Here is a 24924-nt window from a genome sequence, read left to right as displayed (position 1 = left end):
AAGCTTTCTTAATAAATAAATTAACAAAGAAGCAAAATAGAACACAGTTCAAGCGTCTCTTTAAATGTTCATCCTTGATGATAGCAAAAAACACGAGAACAATCACACGACAGATATCACGTATAGTTTCTGTACCGAATATCACGAGATTCACGGTGGACGTGGCTACACCAGCAGGATTCGACGCCCTGCAAGAATACATGCCAGCATCTTCTTCTTTCACCTTAGTTATCTCCAACGAGGCAGTCGTTTCGTAGACTGTCATGATGTACTTCTCGCTGGCGTGAAGTTCCTGTTCGTTTCTGTACCAGGTGATCTCTGGGGTCGGATTGCCAATTACAGTACAAGTGAATTTCGCATCCTCTTCTGGTTGTGCGATAACAGGTTGGAGTTTTTGGATGAACCTTGGAGCTATCTTTTTATCTTTATCTATGATGGATATGTCGACCTGAGTGCGTTGTCTGCGCTTTCGTTTGCGTTCCTCGAGCTGAACCTCTTCCTGTTCAACTTTTTGTTCGACCTCGACCACTTGCTGCGTGATGTCTTGCTTAGCTTCGACTTTCACAGCTTTCGTGGTTATTTGAATATCTTGAACTACCTTCTCGTCAGTGATTTCTTCTTTTTGAACTGGAACTGGTGCAGGTAGTTCTTCGGGTTTCTTCTTGGGCTTTCTTCTAATTTCGAGAACAGTTTCTTCTTTTTCTTCGACTTCTTCGATTTCTTCTGGCTTCTCTTCTAATTTGACTGGCTTCAGTTCAGGTACTTCTTCTTCTGGAAGTTTCTCTTCAGGCTTCTCTTTCTTAACAGGTTTCAGTACAACTTCTTCGACTTTTTCTACCTGCTCTTCTGGTTTCTTCGGTTTTCGTTTTCTTCGCCAAGATACCTCAGATGTTTCTGTCACTTCCTCGACTATTTTGTCTTCTTGGCGCACTTCTTCTGGTTTTACTTCTTCCACCTCGATTTTCTTCGAGACAACTTCTTTTGGTCTTCTCCATGGAAGCGCTGGAGCTTCTTCTATCTTTTCTTCTACAATTTCTTTAGTTTCGACGATTTCTTGAGCCTCCACTTTCTGTTCCACAACTGTTACTTCTTCTTCGCGGACTTCGGAAACAACCTTCTCTTGATCTATGGGCACTACTGTTACTTCCTCTCGGAAGTCGACGACTTTCTTTGTCTTCTTGCCACGACGCCATGGGAAGAAGGAAGTTTCAGGTGCTTCTTCTTCAGGCTTCTCTTCGGGTTTCTCTTCAACTTTTTCGGGTACGACCTTTGGAACCGGTTTCAAAGTCACTTCTTCTGGTTTAATTTCTTCAGGCTTTTCTGGCTTCTTAACAGGTTTTAATTTCACTCCTTCAGGTTTTTCTTCTTCAGGTTTCTCTTTTCTAACAGGCTTGAGTTTGACCTCTTCTTTCTCTTCTTCTTCTTTAGGAAGATGTTTCACTGGTTTTAATTTAACTTCTTCTGGTTTCTCCTCCTCTGGTTTTTCCAATCGTTTTACAGGTTTCAATTTAACTTCAGGCTTTTCTTCTTCTGGTTTTTCTTTTTTAATGGGCTTGAGCTTAATTTCCTCTTTTTCTTCTTCCTCTTTAGGAAGACGTTTGACAGGTTTCAAAGTGACTTCTTCTGGTTTTTCTTCCTCGGGTTTTTCTAATCGTTTAATTGGTTTCAATTTAACTTCTGGTTTCTCCTCTTCAGGTTTCTCCTTCTTAATTGGTTTAAGTTTAATTTCCTCCTTCTCTTCTTCTTCCTTGGGAAGGCGTTTCGCAGGTTTCAAAGTGACTTCTTCTGGCTTTTCTTCTTCCGGCTTTTCTAATCGTCTAACAGGTTTCAGTTTAACCTCTGGCTTTTCTTCTTCTGGCTTCTCTTTCTTTATCGGTTTGAGCTTAACTTCCTCTTTCTGCTCTTCTTCTTTAGGAAGATGTTTGACAGGTTTTAAAGTGACTTCTTCTGGTTTTTCTTCCTCAGGTTTCTCTAATCGTTTAATTGGTTTCAATTTAACCTCTGGTTGCTCTTCTTCCGGTTTCTCCTTTTTAATTGGTTTGAGTTTAACTTCCTCTTTTTCTTCTTCTTCTTTCGGAAGATGTTTCACTGGTTTTAGAGTCACCTCTTCAGGTTTCTCTTCTTCAGGTTTCTCTAATCGCTTAATAGGTTTCAATTTGATTTCTGGTTTTTCTTCCTCTGGTTTCTCTTTCCTGATAGGTTTGAGCTTAACCTCTTCCTTTTCTTCTTCTTCTTTCGGAAGACGTTTCACTGGTTTTAGAGTCACCTCTTCAGGTTTCTCTTCTTCAGGTTTCTCTAATCGCTTAATAGGTTTCAATTTGATTTCTGGTTTTTCTTCCTCTGGTTTCTCTTTCCTGATAGGTTTGAGCTTAACCTCTTCCTTTTCTTCTTCTTCTTTCGGAAGCCGTTTCACTGGTTTTAGAGTCACCTCTTCAGGTTTTTCTTCTTCAGGCTTTTCTAATCGTTTAATAGGTTTCAATTTAATTTCTGGCTTTTCTTCCTCTGGTTTTTCCTTTTTAATGGGCTTGAGCTTAATTTCCTCCTTTTCTTCCTCTTCTTTAGGAAGACGTTTGATCGGTTTCAAAGTCACTTCTTCTGGTTTTTCCTCTTCTGGTTTCTCCAAACGTTTAATGGGCTTTAATTTAATCTCTGGCTTCTCTTCCTCTGGCTTCTCTTTCTTAATAGGCTTAAGCTTAACCTCTTCCTTCTCCTCTTCCTCCTTAGGAAGACGTTTGAATGGTTTCAAAGTCACTTCTTCTGGCTTCTCTTCCTCAGGTTTTTCCAACCGTCTACCAGGTTTTAATTTAACTTCCGCCTTCTCTTCTTCCGGTTTCTTCTTTTCAACCGGCTTTAAAGTTATTTCTTCCTTAACCTGTTCTACTTCAGGTGCCGATTCCTCAGGTCTCGGTATTTCCTCAGGTTTGATTTTTTCCTGTGGCACTATTTTTTTCGCTGGTTTCTTACCACGTCGCCATGGTAGTTCACTCTTTTCTTCGGGAACTTCTCCATTCTCTACTGCCTCTGGTTTCTCTAGCTGCACCGGTTTAAGTTTCACTTCTTCAGGTGCTTCCTTCGCCTTCTCTATTTTCTGAATTGGTTTCAGAACTATTTCTTCTTGTTCTACTTTCTCTTCGGGTTTCTTCTCTCGTCTAGTAGGTTTCAGGGCCACAGTTGTGAAGTCTTCAACCTCTGGACCCTTTGGTATCTCTTTTACAACTTTTTCTTTCTTTGGTTTACGCCAGCTGACTTCAGATACCTCCTTCTGTTCTTCTTCGATCTTTTCTTCTTCAGTTGGGAGTGGTTGTTCGACAGGTTTCTTCTTACCACGTCGCCATGGCAACTGGGATACTTCTAATGGCTGTTCTTCTTCAGGTACTGTTGGTGCAGCTTCCGGTTTTAAGGGTTTCGTTTCCTTTTCTTCAGGCTTCTGAAGTTCAGGTTTCTCTTTCTTTACTGGCTTCAATTTCACTTCTTCTTTCGCTTCTTCCTCTTTTGGAAGACGTTTAAAAGGCTTCAAGGTTACTTCTTCCGGTTTCTCTTCTTCAGGTTTTTCCAATCGTTTAACAGGCTTTAATTTCACTTCCGGTTTCTCTTCTTCGGGTTTCTCTTTTTTGACTGGCTTGAGTTTAATCTCCTCTTTTTCTTCTTCTTCCTTTGGAAGACGTTTAACCGGTTTTAACGTGACTTCTTCTAGCTCCTCTTTTTCTTCAGGTCTCTTACCCCGTTTAACCGGTTTCAGAGTTAGTGATTTGAAGTCTTCGATAGTCTCTTCTTCCTTCTTTGTAACCTTATCTTCCACAATTTTCTTCTCCTCAGGTTGCTTCTGAACTGGTTTCTCTTCTTCTTTTTCGACAGGTTTCTCTTCCGGTACTATTGTCTTCGATGGCTTTGGTTTCCTGCGCCAGACAGCCTCTTCAACTTCCATGGGCTTTTCTTCTTCTTGTGGTTTTTCTGGGACTCTCTGCGGAACTGGTTCCTCTTTCTCTTCCGGTTTCTCCCGCTTGAATGGTTTTAACTGTACTTTTTCTTCCTCCGGTACTTCTGGTTTGGGCCTCTCGAAAGGTTTGAGTTTAGGTTTTTCTTGCTCCTCCTCTCCGGGTTTCGGTTTTTGGAATGGTTTCAACTTAACTTCTTCGCGCGGTTTCTCTTCAGGTTTGCGTTTAGGAATGGGCTTCAATTGTACGTCTTCTTTCTCCTCTTCTTCACGTGGAATGCGTTTTACAGGCTTCAACGTCACTTCTTCCGGTTTCTCCTTCTCTTCAGGCACGCGTTCTCGTTTGACAGGCTTCAGCGTCACCGACTTGATGTCTTCAACCGGTTCCTCCTTCTTCTCGGGAATCTTTCGCGGGACCTTCTTGTCGCGAAGCCATGGGACTTGCGTTCTTTGCTCCTCCTCTGGCTTCTCTTCTTCAGGCTGCACCTTCTGTGGTGCTAATTCCGGTTTCTCTTCCCTCGGTTTCTTTCCGCGCGCCCATGGCACAGGCACCTCTTCCTTCACCTGTTTCTCAGTCGTCTTCTCAGTCTTATCGATATCGAGGAGCGCAGTGTCCTCTTCTTCGCGATAGGGTGCTTCTTCAGTGGGTTTCTTCTTTCCTCTTGCCCAAGGCACAGGCACTTCTTTCTGTAGTTGTTTCTCTTCGATGTCCTTACTAACGTCTAGAAGAGTCTTGTCTTCTTCTTCATGGTAAGGTGCTTTTTCATCTGGTTTCTTTTTACCTCTCGCCCAAGGCACGGGTACTTCCTTTTGTACCTGTTTCTCTTCCACATCTTTCGTAACATCTAGAAGAGTTTTATCTTCTTCCTCATGGTAAGGTGCCTGTTCCTTTGGCTTTCTTTCTCTTCTCCAAGTTGCAGCCTTTTCTACTTTTTCTTCTTCAACCCTCTCTTTCTTGTCCACTTTCAGAAGTTGCGTGTCTTCTTCTTCAACAAATTGAGTCTTATCAGTGACCTTCTGTAAGTCTACTTTCTCTAGAGTCTCTTTCTTGATCTCTTTCTTCTCTGTTCTCGTTGGTTTTAGCGTGACTTCCTCTAGAACTTCTTTTTGGACTTCCCTCTGCTCCACTTTCGCTTTCTTCAAGGTTACTCTTTCTTCTGTCCATGGTTTAGGCTCTGGTTTCTGTGGAACTTCTTCTTTTCTTTTAATCTTCCTGTCTACTTTCAAAGTCTCGTCTGAGGTAACTTGAAGAAGAGATGTGTCTTCTTCTTCCACGAAAACGTCCTTGCCTTCCGGTTTCTGTGGCGTTTCCTTGGTCACTTTCTTAGGAAGTGGTTTGAGGTCTACTTGCTCAAGGGTTGGTTTCTCGATTTCACCTTTTTCTGGCCTTGAAGGCTTCAATTCGACAGTTTCTAGCTTCTCTTTGGGAGTTTCCTTCTTCTCTGGTTTAGTTTTCTTCAGAGAGATCTTTTCTTCTGTCCAGGGCTTAGGCTGCTCTACTTTCTCTACTGAAATAGACTCTTTTCTCGTTTTCTTCACTTGTGTATCGGTGGATACCTCGAGCAACGTTGTGTCTTCTTGCTCTACGAAATCAGTCTTTTGAGTGATCTCTTTTATCATCTTCTCTGTTGTTTCTTTAGTGACTGTTTTGAGGTCCACCTTCTCCAAACTTGGTTTTCGTACTGGAGACTTGCTGATTTTAGATGGTTTCAATTCAACAGTCTCTAATGTTTCCTTTTCAACCTCTTTCCTCACTGGTTTGGATTTCTTCAGGGTAACCTTCTCCTCAGTCCAAGGTTTAGGTTGTTCAGGCTTTTCTTCGATCTTCTCTTTCTTTACTTTCGTAACCTCTTCCCTTCGAGAGACGTCAAGCAACGAGGTATCCTCCTCTTCAGCATACTCAGACTTCTCAACAACTGTCTCCTTAGTAACCTTCTCAGTGACTGTCGTTGGAACAGGCTTCAGGTCAACTTGTTCTAAACTTGTTTTTCTTACTGGTGTTTTGACAATTTTTGATGGTTTCAGCTCCACAGTCTCCAAAGTTTCTTTTTCAACTTCCTTCCGAATAGGTTTGGATTTCTTTAGCGTGATTTTTTCTTCTGTCCATGGCTTAGGTTGCTCAGGTTTCTCTTCAATCTGTTCTTTCTTTACCTTAGTCACTTCTTCTTTCCTGGACAAGTCCAGTAGCGTAGTATCCTCTTCCTCAACATACTGGGACTTGTCAGTGATGATTTCTTCAGTAATCTTCTCAGTAACCGTCGTTGGAACAGGTTTCAAGTCAACCTGTTCTAAACTCGGTTTCCTTACTGGAGTTTTAATAATTTTGGAAGGTTTCAGCTCCACAGTCTCCAAGGTTTCCTTTTCAATTTCTTTTCGAACAGGTTTAGACTTCTTCAGAGTGATCTTCTCCTCTGTCCATGGCTTAGGTTGCTCAGGTTTCTCTTCAACCTTGTCTTTCCTCACCTGCGTTACTTCTTCTTTTCTGGACAGGTCTAACAATGAAGTATCCTCTTCCTCAACATATTGAGATTTGTCAGTGATAGTTTCTTCAGTAATTTTCTCTGTTACAGTAGTTGGTACCGGTTTCAAGTCTACCCTCTCTAAGCTGGGCCTTCTAATTTCCTTCTTTTGAATCTTCGAAGGTTTCAGCTCCACAGACTCAATAGTCTCCTTTGGTATTTCCTTCCTATCCACTTTCGCCTTCTTCAGAGTGACCTTTTCTTCGGTCCACGGTTTCGGTTCATCTTTCTTCTGTACAGTTTCATCCACCTTTCGAGAGGTCTTCACAAACCTAGAATCCTCTTCCTCCACATAAATTTCTTCGCCAGTCTCTTCGCGTCGAGTGACCTTTTCTTCGGTCCTGATCTCTTTCTTCGTATCCTTAGTCACAGGCTTCAAGTCGACAGGCTCTAAACTGGGCCTCCTGATTTCTTTCTTCTCGATCTTCGCTGGTTTCAGCTCTACTTCTTCCAGTTTCTCTTTTGGCAATTCTCGAGGTATGTGAGGCGTTTTCTTCAGAACTACTTCCTCTTGCGTCCAAGGTTTCACTTGGCTTTCTGTAGCCTGTAATTTATCCAAAGAAGTATCTCGAGATTTTGGTTTCGCTTTTCTCCATGGTGTTGCCTCTGGTCGAGGTCGATGATGCACTCGGCCTTTTCTCCAAGGTAAATTTTCATCTCCTGGTTTCAGGGGTATTTCTAATGGCAATCCGTTCTCATCCAATGGCATTAGGCCTACGTCCTGGCCATCCGTCCCCAGACCTACCGACGGTTTTTCGCCGGTTTTTGCACCTGGTCCTGCTTCAACAGGAACCTCGTAATAACCTCCTTTCCTCTCTGTAATGGTGTCACAGTGATTTTATATTTTGTTTCAGTGTGGTTTCCAAGACTTCACACAGCAAAGGAGATCCGAAGCATGCTAAAGGTGTGAGCTACGGCGACTGGTATGTGGGGTTAATTATTTTTGGTTGATAATGCAATTAGTGTTGCATGCTTGGAGATATATATTTGGAAAGAAATTTTCGGGAAAAGATCCTAAAATATTCCTAAAATATTCTGTATTAAATACATGTTAAGTTTCCATATCTAAAACTAGAAAAGAATATTTATACAAATAATTTATCGTTAAAATTATTATAGCTAACATAATATAATAAGTAAGCAGAAATGTTGTTTTATCTTATATAGGCGATAAATATTTGCGGGATGATTTTACGTAAGATGGAGGTAATTTTATTCAAAAAAATATAATATTGGAGCGGTCATAAATAATATATCTAAACTTTCTGTTCAAGAGGTAATTTATTTCTGAGGAACAATACCTCTTTATTACGTAGCTTAGTTGCATGCCAAATCTGAACACTTCCAAGGAATCCGTTTTTAATAATTAATGTCATGATGGTAATAATTATTTGATTTACATCCCATGTGATATCTATTTTCAATTTAATCTGCTTGCAAAATTATTAATTTTATATATACACAAATCGAATGGTATGTGAGTAGTATCTATTATATTTGTTCATACATTCAATTAAATTATCATACTAAGTGAAGTGGAAAATGTGGTAACACTAACGTCACGTATCCATGAAGAATACACGTGCACGTGAAAATATTGCATAAATTTTGAAATAATAGACGCATATAATGGACATACGAATTCAACACATCATATGTCATAAGTTGCCGTGGGCATAACAATATCTGGCTGTCTTATAAATTTCCCCTCCTTGTTTTGGTTCATGTAAATGCACTTGAAAATTTATGTTTCGCAATTTTGGGCGGAAGGTTCGTGGACCGTGGCCAAATCAACCTTGCAACAGAGAAATCAAGGCAAATCGCCAATGGATCGGCCTTCGGAAACCAAATCTATGAGATTGTTTAATATTTCGATGACAAATGATACATCCAAACAAACATATTTTAAAAGCAGATATTCTTTTTCCTCTAGTTAAAATTATTTTAAAGATCCATCATTTAGAAACAATGAAATATTTTTTATAATTGCTGGCACTAAAATTCTTTTCAGTTTTACATAAAATCACGAATATTTCTCTTTCAATCCCTTTAAAGTCAAAGCATGATATCACTTTCCTTTTTGTACACAAGGCGAAAGAGTTAACCAACTCTCAAGCGTTGAAAGGCTTCGTGCAGATGCGTGCATTTATTCCTTCTCTCTTTTTTTTCATTCGCAGCAGGAGGTTTCGGGTGTAATATCAACGAAAGCGTGGAACACGCTGGTCTTGGGCTCGCGTCACTTTATTTTTAAACACGACGAAAAACAGATGATTCGTCATCAGCAAAGCAGAATCCAAATGAAACTTTTCGTTAGTATGTTTTTTTGAATGTATTTTTGAATCATCCTCGTTAATCATCGCCCTCCAACGAGGAATAAACAATGAAATCTATGAGAGTTATTTAGGCAAATAGTGCTTCATAGGTTCAAGCAGACACAGGAAAAGAGTTCTTCAAAAATTCTTAAAATTACTTTAAACTAGAATTTCCTATTTGGCGAAGCTTTCCAAATGCAACGCGGAAACCACACAAATCTACTTATCTCATATTTTAATATCACAAGTTTCTAGCCTTGAATTATATTACTTGCCAGCTGAATCACTTTCTAATTGTAACTCCAAATGCTGAATTAAAAATTTCTTTCTTCCTTAAAAATTAAACTATTTTATACGAAACATTTACCTATGCACAAATTTAGTACAGAGAATCACAGGAAAGCTTCTCAAATTCTTTATTTTACCAAAAAAATTAAAAACCCTTGAACCCCATACTCAATCCGAAATCTGTCCCAATTCCTTCATTACTAGAATCCTTAATTTAAAACTAGAACTCCTCTTCAGTACCCTCAAATCTTTCCAGATCAAATTATTCTCTATTTGTAACCTCAAGTCTTCTCACAACCCTTTCTCCTAAAAAATTCTCCCGCTACATTTCAAAACCCTTCACCCTCTCAAACAACCCTACAAGCTACTCTCTCTAACTTCCTAATCGCCTAGCAACATCCTCTCAGCTCCCTACAACATAAGAGGCCCAAGTCTCGGAGTCCTCCCGCGGCGAAGTGCAACGCGGAAGCGCGTCTAGCATTCCGAGGCCGCTAATGACCACGACGGGTCATTATTCTAGACAACGAGGTGACGGAGGCGGCCGTGCCTCCGTGCGGTTTCCCACTCGAAATGCAAAAACCCGCGGCAGTGCCGACGTGGAGGCAGTGGTGGGGTCGGTGATGCATGCACCGAGGCACTGAAACGTGTCCCGATGCTGAAGACCCCGAGTGGTGGGGAAACGTCGTGTCTGACGCCAGTACGCACACCTCTACTCCAAGCTTAGTCTAGCCTTAATAGTCATCCACTGGAAGCCGGAGACGAGGCGCGAGATCGACCCAGACGGCAAAACGTGTTTCGTGCTTCTCTGTTTTCCACTCAATTTTCGTTCCACCCGTGGCCCACCTCCACTGTGCTGACCGCTGCCAGGACATTCTACTGTGCGACGTGATTCCGCGGAGTTCTAGTGTCGAACGTGCCCCGAGGAACAGTGAACGCTACGGTTGACAGTTGGCTGCCTTCGATCGGTCCTCATCTACTGATCCCTGGTTCGATCGAAGTGCAGCCGCGTTTGAACTGGACACGGCTGATCTTAGGTTGATATCGAGTGTCGCGAAGGTGGTGCATTGGTTTTCGCGGATTTAATGAGATCTCTGAGAGTGGTGCGTGGACGTTTGAGGGAAACTCTGCGCGCTGGAGTTTCCCTTAAGCAGAATTGACAGTTTGGGTTTGAGAGATTTAATTATGTAGTATCATTGTGGTGTTGTGTTTAATGATTCTTCGGTCGCCGTGGGAAAGTATACTGGGTTGTTTTCTTAAGGTCGAGAGGGGTTTGGTGGCTCAACGAATGCAATTTTGTTCATTGCAGACGTCACTGGCTACCTTTCGCCGAGGCACCAGGCGAACGCACATTGTTGCACAATATCGAAGAAATTTTTCTTGTTCTAGGAGACTGATTCAGCTAATCGACCGAGGCAGAGCGTTGTTTATTGTAGTCGGGCGCACAGTCGGGCAAGACAATGACACACAGCACGGTTCTAGAGGATGACACATAAAATTTATTCGATGAATCACGGACGATTGGAGTGGTCATGTACAAAAATAAAAATAAAATCGCCAGTCAACGCTTAGCCGAGACGTGGTTGTCCCTGACCTTCTTCTTCTTTCCCTTGATACGCTAATTCGCTCGATTGGAGTGTCTTTTCATTTCTTTCAGGCTCCGTTCGTCTTGCCTGTCCTCCCACTGCCAGTGATTCAGAATCTTTTTATATAAATAACTTAACTTGCTCGCTAATTGGGAAGGATAGGCCTTCTCCCATATTTTAGAGGACGTGGAATCGCAGTAATACAATAACAATAGTTATAAATAAATCATACTTTAGTATTGACTATTTAAATACAGATAATTATTATTCAAGCAAACGTTTCACATAAAAATTTCCGAGAATCTAAAGCATAAATCACATAATTAGGAATCTTTGTAAACAGACGCTAAAAGAAGAATTGCCCTAAAAATTTTCTTAGAAATATTCTAATCTTCATTAACATCATTTACTGTATGAATAGAATACAATCTATTAAAATCCCGATCTACAAAAACCTCGACAAAAATATAAATCAATCTCTTTAATAAACCTGATTTATCTCGGTTCACAATAACAGCGTTAAAATCTACAAAATAACTCCATTTTTAGCGTTTCATAGGTACGAAAGATTCCATCCAGTTAAGAGCATAGATGAAGCCCGTCTCCCAGCATCAGTAGATTTCCCTCGAAAACCGTTGGGCCACGAGTCGAGCTGCGGATTTACCAGAAATAATCCCTTCCCGCCTTCCAGAGTACGCTGACACGCGCTCCTCCACCGTATTATTTCTGGCGCGGCTGAATCACTGGCAGCTGGGACGGCCGAAATAGTCGGCTTGGTCGGCAGCAGCCTCCCTCCTGAGGCACCACGACGCTTGGCGGTGGTCGAGGATCGAAGAAACGAAGGTGAGCCGCGGAAAAGTAGATCCAAACGGGTGAATCATCGCGTTCTTTTTCGCCCCCTCGACGAACGCTGCGTGTGTTGGCAGTTGTTTCCTGTCGTGTCTTCAGGTGGTCGCTTCTTCAAGGTCGTCGGTTGATCCAGGTTCTCCACCCCATGTCGACGATTCTCTTCAGCTTTCATATGACCCTCCTCTCTTTTTCCCTACTTCCCCTGTTACCTATTTTACCCTCTTTCTGATCTAACATTTGGCATCTCGAATTCCTTAATCAGGATCCAGCCACGGTAATTACTTATATCCGGTTGCAGCTGTTTAATAGCTCTGATCTCATGTGGCAGGAGCATACGGTTGGTTTGGACACCGCGGAGCAATGATAAATTTTCTTGGTCCTTACCCAGCCAGTACCTTTATTTATGGCCGACAGTAACGTGCCAGGTGTTTTCTTGTGCGTTCCGCACGCGCGCGTCACACGGATCGGGTAATTATGGTTGACAGACGCCCATTGGGGCTTGGCTACATTGTGTCGATCGTGGGTACATTTCAAATTTTCATGAGTCGTTAAGAAAAGGATACGTGAAATATGATATATAATACTGTAGACTCGAAAATCATAAACTCATATAGAGAGAGAAACACTTCCATGAATTAATCCATAGGCTAACAATCTACAATTCTGACACTATTGAAATAATTGACAGCTATTCTATCTATTTTATCTTACCAACAAAAAAATCCAATAGCAGTGAAAAGAAGAAATTGAAGAAAAATAATTTCTAAGCTCCCTTAATTACAAACTTAATACTTCTAACATAATTTCCTCCTCCGAAGCCCTCAATTAGCGAATAAAGAAACGAGTCTACAAGGGTATATGTATCAGTGGAACGCGTTCGTCTGTCTAACAGCCAGTGACCCAGCAAAGTCCTAACCCCTGCAGCGATTAATCAGACTGCGTGGCCGAGATTAACGCAGCCGGATTCACGGTCTAATTTTGCGTCGAGTCGCTGGTTCGCGAACATCAGGTCAAAGCTGAGCTTCTCGCGCTGGAGAACGTGGGGAACACGAGAATCGTCGTCGTTCCATGCACGGAGCATCCAGGCGGTCGTTGGCAACGCGAAACGCGAGAACCCTTTGTGCTGGTCACGCTGCAGCGGCTGTAGCTCCGGGGAGGCGTGTTTTTGTTCCATTTGCTTATGGTAGACTGAGTAGAAGCTGAGGGATGGGAGGTGGAAGTAATCTACTTTGAGGTAGACTGTTGTTATGGTTCTGGATGGTGGGTATGATGGATTACCTCGAGAGGGTAATTTGAAGGGAAGATTTTATTTTGAAGTGCATCTACTTCATTTTTCTTGGATAACGAGAGTAGAAATTGAAAAATAAGCTATATGGGATAGACTAGTATGAGGTGGAGTATTATTTTTCATAATCTTTAGTGGCAGGTGAGAGGAAAACAAGTGAAGGTTTTTGTGAGGAATAAAGGACTTAGAAGTCTGTCCTATGGTGGACTTTTCTACTTTGTCTTTTGAGAGTAGGAAAAATAAAGATATCTGTCCTTTGTGTAGAGATGAGTAAAATATACTTTGTGTTTAAAATAGTTGATTTGGAGTACTTTATAAAAATAAGTGGTTCAGATGTAAGAATAGTCAGACTATAATTAGAGTACATTGTTCCAATCTGATTCTATTTTCGAAAATAGAAGACAGAAATTTAGGAAACTACAATGGAATCATTTGATACCATAATATATCAGACGTTGAAGACAGCAATCTACTTTTAGAGCAGACTAATCTCAACCAGTAATCTATCTCCAGAGCAGGCTACTCTAAACTAAATCAACACTCTCTTCTCAAAACGAGACCTCACAATGTGTGGTAATGACTCTCTAGACTATCCACCACTGCGCAAGAAAGCCAGTTACTCCATCTACCTCCAACGAACACTACCCCAAAAATAGATTTCCACTGCATTCTCCAGAAGCACAAAATCTACAATAAACTATACCCTATTCCCAGAAGTAAACTTCTCAGAGTAAACTTCCGTTTCGTGGTTCCCAAACAATTTAAAACCAGACCACTTTCCACCCCGCTATCATTCTACCAAGTAATCCCCATCCTTTCTTCGCCCATCAGCATCAAACACGAATTCTTAGAATGAAACCGACCAACGCGGCCCATAAACGAATGGAATTCCCAAGTGTCTCATGGGTGGCCCAACGCGCTCGAAAAACCCTCGTGTTTATGGTTCGCAATATTCACGGCAGCGCGAGTAAAACGTTTTAGCTCTGGGTAGGGATGACACGAGAGGCCGAACAAGAGACCCCACGTGAATTTACCGAGTGTTCGGGGGAGTTCTGAACCGACCGACCAAATATAGCTGGGTAATGTAATACACGTCACGTGGTCAGAAATAGCCTAAGTAGAGGGCCTAGCCGCGCGTGCACACGGCACTGCGTCCGTCCCTCGTTTTGAAACGAACCGTGTGTACCAGAAGCGATGGAAGAAAATACGGTTTACCTCTTCACGCTCGTTAAACCAGTTGCCGAGAGAAAGGTGATACTTGGAACAGAAAGGAACATCGTAAAAGACAGGCCTACATGTGTATGAGCGACATGAGTTGGCTCCGCACGTGTCTCGCTGGGAAGAAAACGATTTTTCTATGTACACGCGAATGACCGTCTTCCTTGGCCGCCTTCGATGACCCGAGTCCCTTGAGGACTGGGTTCTATTCCCGTCAGAGTGAGTGAAAGATCGTTTTCCTGATGGAAGTAGCAGACTGGTCGAAATGACCTGTACGCTTCGGACGTTTTGTTGGCGGCTGAAGAAACCTTATGCTTTATGTAATAAATTATTACTAATAATAAATGAGGAGCTCGTAAAATGATAAATGAATTTTGAGATTTATGGGTTTTGCTAGGAGATTATATTCCGAGATTTCTTTGGTTTGATTCTATTCCTTAATTAAGGAATTTTATTTACTTATTTCGAATTGATGGTGAATCCCACTTTTTCTGAAAGTTATGTATTTTTGTTCTGTAGAAATATCTATTATTTCGACTGCTTTAGTAGAGAAGATGTAGTTCTACTGCTAAGTTTGTTCTACATATAAGATGTATTAATCGAAGGAATTGGAAGATGGTTGCACACGCAACGCAGAGAAACGAAGAGAAGCATAAAGCTTTCACGGTTGTATACTTATACGAATTTATAGAAGCAGGTTTGTAACTGTATGTTAGATTCCACAGTCGAAAATAGGCGTCTAGAAATTGAGTTTCAGGGAAAACACGGCACTTCGAGATTTTCCAGCGTTTCTGTTATTTGAGCCGCGATATATTCGCCTGAAATATCACGTGCCTCAGAAATTTCTTCGCGTATCATAGAATTATGCATACCCTTCCTCCAGCAATATTTAAAACATGGGAAACCTTACGAAAACTGAGGATGACTCAGAGGAACCAAATTTTCGCGATTATTCCTCCCAGAATGTCTAGGTCTGTGCGAACAGATTTGTGGGGCTGCTCTTAGATACCGAAGTCGAAAATAGGCAGGACTAGAAGTAAAGTTTCAAGTAAATCGCGGCACTTGAGAATTTTCTCGCGTTCTGTTATTTTAGCCGCGATAAATCTGCCAAGTGATGTAGCAAAATCGTGCCCCGACTCGACGCGACCGTCTTATTGTTTGATCGATCGTTATGCTGATTAAGAAGCTCGAAGCGAGTCGACTATTTCTGTCCCGTCGTTACCAGTCGCCCCGCGATTTGTATTATTTTCGGGGTTGTGAATTCGCCCGCGAAATGTTTTATGAGATGCGAGCATGCGTGAATCATTCGTTCTGCTTCGATTCCGTTCGTTTAGCAGAGCAAAACGAGAACGAGTTTATGGTATCGTAAACTTTGCTATCGAATGATATTTATGGTTGAGAACTACGTACGCTGGTTATTCAAACGAGAATCTCCTTTTAAGCAAATATTTCTTGCACTGTTTCATTTTGATATTTCGTGTTGATAAAGCAAGGATAATAGCAATGAATAATCATAACAAGATACAGAACAGTTATCTGTACTTAAAACTATGTATATGAGCGGAGAAACGGAAGTTTGTAATATCAATGAGTAATTACGTAGTAAAAAGGGAAATAGAGCATGCATATAATTTTCCTGTGCGTGCATCACGCTCCAAAGATCTTCTGACTTAAAGAATATACATTCTGTGCGTTCCAGTTGCTTCCACTTATCTCATAAGTAATTTAAATTTGCTTTTGGTAAAACTCTGAATGGTTTAATATTCTTAATATTATTTTCATAATAGTGACACATGTAAAAGTTTCTGACACTCCTTCATTGCTCGTATATTGGATCTTTTTCGAATTCTGAGATGCCATATGCCAAAACACAACGATCAGAAAGAGTCCTCCCCACTCGCAAAAAATTATATGTTCCATCAATGGACTCTAACGATACATTGTGTAACAAACGAGGCTTGTGCGTACTTAAAACATTCGTTTTTATTGGCCTTTCCATTGTACAATAATAAATAATCGATTAGTAGAATGTTAAAAGGGAGTATCTGCGTGTATATATGTACGTGTGTAACCATAAATCTCTCAACAGTTGTAATTAAACGTAAACTACTTCTGGGTGTATGTATGCGGCGTGAGGATAATGTATACATTTATATATATTATATAATTTTTATATTATATGTATATATATATTTTTCTTTATAATGAACATCGACACTAAATCGAACGAGTAAACGAGTTACTGGGTGTTCGTCTGATGTCTCGCTTGCCCTCTCGCGATTCTCGAGATTCTCCTAAGGAACGAACGATCCTCAACATCGATCGTTCATCCCCCTCTGGATCGAATTTATGTACAACGCGGGAGAATCACAGATCTCTGTCGTCGCGTGCGATATTCATCGACCCATCGACTCGAAGCACCACCTCAGATAGATATAGATCTCGATTTTGTAACAAAATTCAATTCGAAACAAATTCGACGCCAAAAGACGCACGTAGGCGCGCGTCTCGCTCGCGAATGCACCACTTCAGATGGATATTTAATTTTTATTCACGACTACGTTCGTCTAATCGGTCGAACCTCGAAGCTTCGATTTTTATCGATTTTTCCATCCCCCTTTCCAAAGATCTGACATATTTTCGCATAGTTTTCTTTCTATGTTTTACTCTTTTCAGCACCACCTTCGCGACGTTTCTCGCTCTTTTAGCTCCTCTAACTGTTTTCAGTTTCTCACTAATTCGTTCATTATACACCTGAGAGGTCACTCTGCGGCTCGTTTCACTCGCTCGTCTACTTTTCAAAACACGACGAGTTAGTACAAACTCCCCGGGCTCGCTTCAGAGTTTGATTAAGGGGCGGGGCGTTTGAGGGAATACAGGGGCAGAAAAATGGTAACGGATCACTTGGTGGGTTAGGGGTACTTTCTTTTTAGAGAAAACAACAAAAAAAAGCGACGAAAAAAATTTGAAAATACGCACGGATGCCCTGGGTGAATCGCGTTTGACGGAGAAACGTGGTGGGTCAAAGCAACCCTTCATTTTATTTGTTAATCTCTTATTGCAATAATATCCTTTAAATATGAGGAAATAAAAATACTTCTGATCTAGCTATAATAATTGTAAATTAAGTTTCTGTAGACTTACGAAAATTAAAAGAATTGTAAGCAACAGAAAGACAATAAGAGATTAATATATTCATAATAAACTATTGTAGCTTTGATAATTCATCTGCAGACTTTTTTCTTTATGTATCCATTACCTTCTACTTATAGCAATTAACAAACATTAGTCGTGTTAATAAATAAATACTGTGATCAATTGCCACATATTTTCAATTATATTTTTGTTTTCTTGCTTTTAGTAAAAATTTGCTTAGACAATTTCCTTCACGTTTCTCCGTCGCTCCCTAGAGGCTTATCGCGTCGATTCAATCGCGTATCGTGTTAGCAATTGAATTTGTATCTTTTATTCAGTTCTTACTTTTGACGATGAGTTTGGCAGAGGTTTCTACAGTGCCGGCCGATGTGGTAGCTCGGCAGGTGAAGTTGCCAGTGTCTTCTTCGTAGGTGGTCGCTATGAGGAGCACAGCATTATTGCCTTCATGGATCATCTGAAATCCAAATTCGTTGAAATCAGTTTCATACCATTTCAAGATAATTCAATCATCTCTTATTAATTAACAGTACTGATATAATTGCAGAACTGAAAAATCAATGACAACTATTTCATAGGAACGAAGACTTCTTTGTAGAATTCTCTATGAGGTTGCAATTAAACTCACCTGGAAATCAGGTGATTGAGGGATCAGGGCACCTTCGCGGTACCACTGAATAGTTGGCTTCGGTTTTGCCGGAGAAACTGTAGTTTTGAACTGTGCAGGTTGTCCTTCGAGGACTATCTGGTCCTTCAATGGTGTCAGTTTTGGTAAAGCGTCTGCCGCGTCTGGAGCTGATCAAAAACATTCCAATATTATTATTTAGTTTAGAAAACGAAAACAAATGTGTACTATGTGTATTTTAATTAATTTATGTGGATTTATATTCCTACCAAGAACTCTGAGATTAGCTGAAGTGGTCACTTCGCCAGCTGGATTCTTGGCAATGCATTTGTAAACACCTTCATCTTCGGGGAAGGCTTCAGAGATCCTCAGAGTGCAGAGATCACCTTCCTTTTGCATTTGGAAGTACTTCGATGGCTTGATTATCTGTAAAAATATATTAGCTAATGATTAGGAGAATATTCTTTCATATTTGAGTACCTTATTCAATACCCTGTCTAATATTTTACTTATATTTTATTTTACTCTGTTTCGTATGAAAAAAAATGCTGAAGAAAGAAATAAAATCAAGTAATAGTATCACAGTTTATCAGAATTTTATTTGTACCTTATCGCCTTTCTTCCATTGCACAGTGGGTACGGGTTTTCCAGTGATCCTGCACGCAAAAGCAACAGCGGTTCCTTCTCTGATCGTCTGATCTCTCAAAGGCTCTAAAACTGAGGGTGCTTTCTCGACGTCAGGCGTCGTCGGTTTTGCCGTTTTCGCAGGTGATTTGGGTCCTCGAACAGTGCACTCAGCATCGCAACGAGCTTCTCCAGCGCTGTTTATAGCGACACATTCATACTTTCCTGAATCCTCAGGCACTGTCTCCAGGATCAGCAAGGTGTACGTGTTGTCCTCCTCGAGTGTCTTGTAACGAATGTCTGCTGTCACTTTCTTGCCGTTCTAGAAAAGTACAAAACAGATCGAGTAAATTATTACTGCTTTCATTTATAGTTGGCCTCATATTATATAACAATAAATGTGTGCAATTGTCACAAGTTTAAGTTATATAAGGTATATCTGTGACATAAAATATATCAAAGAACGAAACCACTAAAGAAGAAAAAATTCCCTAAAAACACCTCTAATAAAGTAACTCACCTTCAGCCAGTAAACGTCCAGAGGCTTGGTTCCAGTCACTTTGGCATCAAATCTCGCCAGCTGACCAGTAGTCACCGAGGTGTTCTGAATAGTCGAGAGGAAACTGGGTGGTACCACTCCCCCTCTTCCAGGTTGCCTCCTGCGTTCCTCGACAACCAAATTGGCGCTGCACTTGGCTTTTCCAGCTCTGTTCTCAGCAATCACAGAGAAGACACCAGAGTCCTCCATGAACACTTGGCGTACGATCAGCACGGACTTGGTACTGAAGGTGTAGATTTGGAGGTCTGGCGAATTCTGAATGGGAAAGTCTTCACGGTACCATTTAATGGTCGGTAATGGATCACCATCAAACTCGACCTCGAATCGTGCTTGCTCTTGTTCGAATGCCCTGCAAGGTTGGATCTTCTTCGTGAAGACTGGTGGCTTGGCTGGTTTCACTGGGCCCTGAACGACTCGTTCCTGAGTCTTGGCTTTGTGCTCCACCTCGGTGGTTTCCGTCGCTGTTATCTTCCTGGTGATCTCCAGGTCGCCCTTGATCTCTTTCTGAGTCTGTTTCTGCTTGGCTACGTGCACCTCGCGTCCGTGAACAGTGGACTCCGATGGCTCTGGAGGATATTTGCCACTGACTTTCGTGCGTTCCACATCGATGTCCACTTCCGTGACATGCGGTTTTTTCACGAATCTTTGTTGCGTTGTCTCTTGTCTGCTTTCTTCTTTTGTCTCTTCCTTCTTCTCATCCCTGAAATAGAAATCACTTGGTTAATGGTACTGCCAAATGTTTTTCACTAATAATTAACTAGACTTTTGTAATTAGTATCATAGAATTACAATATGTCCTAATTTCCTAGTCTTCTAATTTTATATTCGAAGATAGTGATACTCACAAGGTTTCTTCATACTTCTGTGCCATTCCCTTGGCCATGGAGTGCGCAACAACCTTCTCGCCAGGAATAGCGAACTGGTGACTGGCTTCTCTCAGCCTGCTCTCCTTCAAGACCTGTTCTTCCTCGAGGTTCATCAGCTTGCTGTAGTAGTCTTCGTTCTTCTTGCTCTTGACAGACCTCTGCCATTCCGTCTCAGGCTCTTTGATGATCTTCTGTCCAAGGTGCTCAGTGGCGATCTCGATTCCTTGGGACACGTTGTGGTGTCTCTCGTCGAAAACTCTCTCGAGCTCTGTGTTCTGTCGCTCCGTTTGGTATTGGGTCAGCCCGTAATCATACCACGCTAGGGAAAATGCATGTTAGGCAACTCTATTCTAATTTTCTCGTGCAACCGACAACGCATGCCAGACGAACGTAAACTTTTCAGGCTCGGAGACCGTTTAATTGCGAAAATACAGTGTTCCTGGGTGTCAGTTATACTTTATACATGATATTTTAAATTGGAAAAGATTTTTACTTCAACTTTTTTATTAAATTTCTGAAAAGAAAATAATTTTGAAAGTATGAACATCAGAAGAACATTATATTTTCGCAGAGAAAGATATATCTAAAACCACAGGGAAATACGACACAGTACTTCATTGGCGATGCAACACATATCGACGTCTCCTCAGTCAGAGGATGCCCAGTAACCAAATTACCAGAGACCAGGGTGGACATCCAGAAAAATCAAATTAGAACATGTTAACACAATTTTATGGATTCCTTTGGTTTTTATCATTCCATTGAAAACATCTTTTATTTCGCGGACAACATTAATTTCGATGAGGAAAATTATTCTTATCATTCAGGAGAGGGTTCTCTAATCTCTAACAAATTAAGATTTCGTGTTTATACGCAGAGATTCAACGTCAATATTACATTTTTCAATGAAATTAGATTTTTAAATGCTTCATTTTTTGATAACGCTGAATCTGTGCTGTAGAAAACACGTTACAAAAGGAATAAGGGCAACAAGGAACATACATATTCTCTAACATAAAATAATTCACCACGCGACGAGGATTAGGAATGATTAACGTCGATGCTAGCACGACATATAGACAGCACTCTGAGAAATACGGACTCTGCTCGGCTAATTGCACCAAAGGAAATTAATCAACCCCCAAAAAGTTGATCAATATCACCCAATTAACGCGATCAGTATTAAAATGTAGAAACAATATATTAAATAAAGTTCAGATAAAAAACGATTACAACGTAGGAATGTTTCTTAAAAAAATAAAAAGTTAAGAACAACATTAATGAGCAACATACCCGTTTTCTCCAGTGCAAAAGAGACTCAAAGCACGAAGGAAAATATTTCTTCTAAAATTCATATATTAAAAAAAAAATCAGCATATTTTTTAAACGAATTAATTACAGCTCAAATATTTTTCTCCGTGCAGATCTAGTCACATTCGGTAAACAAAACGGAGAGAAAAAAAACAATGATGAACAAAATAATCTAAGAACGAGTGTGCTTGCTCGATCGTTTGTTTAATCCATACCTGATGGTCAGTTTGCGAAACGGAGTAGCCGATACCTTTGACTTTAGACGACATTGCTCGAATATGCCCGTCGAATTCCCAAACCCCGAAGAAGAAGCTGCTCGAGGTGCTCGAGGACGAGGTGTATCTTTCGAATCCTTTTCATAATATTTTTCAAAGGGCGGAGGGGGAGTAGGAAGGGTTGGTGTAATCGAATATAATGGGTCTCAAGTGTTTTCTGTACGCGAATAGAATGTATGTGTCGTATCGATATTCTTATGTACTGTGTTCCGGTTGTTACTTATCTTTCAGTCGCGATCGTTTTATCACGCAGTCGATCGCTGTTGAAATCGAACAACCGCGTCTTCTTTTTGTGGTATTTTTGTGCCAATGTTCAATATTATGCAGATTATCATTTGTTCTCTGTGCGTGTCTGCATTCTTTGTGATTCAAGAATCTACTTTTACTAAAAATTGATAGATTTGACTGAATTCATAATTACTATTTCTTTCTACATGTGAATGTTCATTTATAGAAATTTGAAGAGCCAAAAGTAGGGAAATAGTTATTTTTAGAATCTATTAATATGATGTTTAAGAAGCACGAAGAATGCAAAGGCACGATCATGTAAGGGAGGTCTTGTTTCAGGAAATACTTACGTCTTGGAGAGTTCTTTAGTACTCCACGGTAATCGTCGCTTCTTGGTTTCACTGTTAATGTTGTTTCCGTGCGAGCTTCTCCAACTGAGCTTCTCGCGATCACTTCGACCTTTCCGTGATCGTACTGTCTGGTCTTGGGTATGTCCAGATGGTACATACCATCGTAAGTGAGTTTATAACGCGATCCCTATATGCACAATATAAACTGTTAAAAAATTTCAATTCCCATATTCCACATCCATATTACCATTAACCAATTAATTTGTTCAGACCATAATGAATTCTTCTGAACTTCAATACTTAAGAACTTCTGTCATGTAAAAAAGTAAATAAAAACTGAAACTTACATTGACCACAGTGTGTCCATTGATGATCCACATAACACGAGGTCTGGGATGACCAGTTACACGGCAGCAGAATCTGGACCAATCGCCCTCTTCCACTGTCACAGGTTCTGGTTTGCTCACGAAGGTTGGCGGAGCTCGCACCTTTTCTTCTTCACCTTCCTCTTCAGGTACTCTGTGACAAATACAAATCCACAGCATATGAATAACTACTTCCCTTTTAAATATAAAAAAAAGATTGCTCCTGAAATTAATAGAAGAAAAAATTCCTGTCAAAATACTTACACTTGCCATGCAGCTTCCATCTCCCTGATCTTCTCGATACTCTTCATTCCTTTCGGCAGCTGTGACTCATAAATGATTCCAGGTTTGCCAGCTGTTCGTATCACCGCTCGAGTTTCGTCCATTCCATAAAGATTCGTCGCTCTGCAAAGGTATTCTCCGCTGTCTTCAGGGTATACCCAGCCGAAGTTCATCGCCACGTATCCGAAGTCATAGATGGGAGTGAATCTGTTCTTCTGAGGCAAAGGTTTGCCATTGAAGAACCACTCGACCTTCATATTAGGATCACCAACAGGCGCGAGTTGACACTCGAACTTAGTGCTGTTCATCTCAACAAGTTCAGTTTGGTCTTGAATTTGAGTGACAAAGCGGGGTGGTTGCTTCTTGTCTGCATCGTAGAGATCGTCCTCGGTCAAGTGGACCTCTGAAGTGTACTTCTTGATGGTGGCTTCCATCTGCATCAAAGCTTCCGACTTCTTCATGCCCTTTGGTACTTGGTTCTGCAAGATAATGCTAGGCAACCCTGTGAAAGAAATATTTAACAAAATTTTATTTATGTATAGATTATTTTTTGTACTTAGAATGTCCTTAAAATAAGGAATTAAATTTTATCAGTGTTATATAAAATTTTGGAAGATCCTTTCTGAAATCTGTACCCTTCTGTTCAAAAACCCTTAATATTTAGAATAATTAAAATTGATAATTTACTTTTGCATGATACTGATGCCCTAGTAGTGTCCTCTCCATAGTCATTGACTGCCTTGCAGACATATTCTCCTGAGTCTTCAGGGTAGACATACAAAATGTCCATAGACACGAATCCCATGTCGTAGGTGGTTCTGTATCTGTGCCCAGCTGGTATCTGTTTTCCATTTCTGTACCACTCGATACGCAAGTTTGGATCATCTTTCGGTTCCACGCGACACTCGAACCTAACTGGCTCAGACTCATCAACAGTTGCTGACTGAATCTGTGTGATGAATCGAGGTGGTTGACGTGGTTGTGGCTCTTCAACAGGTGGCTCGCTGATAGGTCCACGTTCTAGTTCCTTCAACTTCTCACCACTCATGCCTGATGGCAGCTGAGACTCAAAGTCTATCGTTTTCTTGGCTGAAATGGTAGCAGTTTATTAAGTGGCTATCTTATTAAGTTAGTTATTACCTTACTAATAACTGATCTACATTCCTAAGGTAAGGTACTAGCATTATTAATAAAATTATCCAATTACTCACACTTGCACGTGATGGTAGCTTTAGTAGTAGCAGAGCCCCACTTGTTGGTAGCCCTGCAGACATATTCACCGCTGTCCCTGGCATAAGTGTAAGACATATCCAACGATATGAACCCAAAGTCATTGATCTGGTGTACTCTAGACCCCGTGGCAAAGGATCGCCCATTGTGGAACCAGTCTATACGCATAGTAGAATCCCCCACAGGCTCTACTCTACAGTCAAAGTGGCTAGGAGCTCCTTCCTCCACTTCGATGTCCTTCAGTTCAACAGTGAACCTAGGAGGATTCGGTGTCTCCTCTTCAGTAAGAATCTCATCCTTCTTATACAAAGCCTCCTCGAGTTTCTGAATGCTCTCGGTTCCAGTTTTGAAGTTAGTAGGCAACTGAGGCTCCAGAATGATTCCTTGGCGACCACGGACCTGCAGCTTGCAGGAGACAGTGGCCTCACCATGACGGTTCGTTGCTTTGCAAGTGTAGAGACCAGAGTCGCGTTGGTAGCAGTTAGCGACTTCAAGGATGACAAAACCGAAGTCGTGGATGGTTTTAATCCTGGTACCAGCGAGCAAAGGCTTTCCGTTGTGGAACCATTCCACCCTCATGCTGGAGTCGTTAATAGGTGTCAGTCTACATTCGAAGTGTGCCAGGGAATTCTCGGTTAGGGTCAGATCGGACGGTGTCGTAATGAATTCCGGTGGTTTTCCCGTGTCATCCTCAGGAGTAGCTGCGCCAGGCTCAGTTCCCAGACCTTCCAGCTCCGCGATCTTATCAATGGTGCTCTCCATTCCCTTCGGCAGCTGTGACTCCAGAATAATGCTTCGTTTGCCTGTGCACTTCATGGTACAGGTCGTCACAGCCTCGCCGTACTCATTCGTTGCTCTGCAACTGTACTCTCCCGAGTCTTCGGGGTAGATCGGCGAGATTTCGAGGATGACGAAGCCGAAGTCGCAGAAGGTACGGAAACGGGAACCAGTTCGCAGTGGTTTTCCATTCCAGAACCATTCGACCTGCAGCATACAGGGGTTCGTTAATATTGTTAGCTCTGTTAAGGTAGCTGTTCTACTGGGTTAATCTTCTATAGCGTTAGGAGG

At 41.2% G+C, this 24924-nt stretch overlaps 1 protein-coding gene across 6 annotated transcripts in view; it reads right to left on the bottom strand.

Annotated features, from left to right (window-relative positions):
* The window catches only part of Sls (sallimus), a 93663-nt gene that overhangs the window by 44902 nt on the left and 23837 nt on the right, over positions 1 to 24924 (bottom strand). For all 6 annotated transcript variants that reach the window (XM_076388167.1, XM_076388118.1, XM_076388129.1 and 3 more), the window contains exons 29-40: positions 23838 to 24840; positions 23314 to 23715; positions 22609 to 23128; positions 22327 to 22498; positions 21980 to 22166; positions 19795 to 20134; positions 18911 to 19649; positions 18374 to 18712; positions 18036 to 18192; positions 17770 to 17936; positions 17469 to 17598; positions 136 to 7269 (exon numbers count right to left, since the gene is read on the bottom strand). In XM_076388167.1, the coding sequence (XP_076244282.1) occupies positions 136 to 7269; positions 17469 to 17598; positions 17770 to 17936; positions 18036 to 18192; positions 18374 to 18712; positions 18911 to 19649; positions 19795 to 20134; positions 21980 to 22166; positions 22327 to 22498; positions 22609 to 23128; positions 23314 to 23715; positions 23838 to 24840 (11290 nt within the window). The remainder of the gene's footprint in view (positions 1 to 135; positions 7270 to 17468; positions 17599 to 17769; positions 17937 to 18035; positions 18193 to 18373; positions 18713 to 18910; positions 19650 to 19794; positions 20135 to 21979; positions 22167 to 22326; positions 22499 to 22608; positions 23129 to 23313; positions 23716 to 23837; positions 24841 to 24924) is intronic.

Source organism: Calliopsis andreniformis, chromosome 2, assembly GCF_051401765.1.
Source record: "Calliopsis andreniformis isolate RMS-2024a chromosome 2, iyCalAndr_principal, whole genome shotgun sequence".
Classification (NCBI taxonomy): Eukaryota; Metazoa; Arthropoda; class Insecta; order Hymenoptera; family Andrenidae; genus Calliopsis; species Calliopsis andreniformis.
This window is presented reverse-complemented; position numbering and strand designations above follow the sequence as displayed.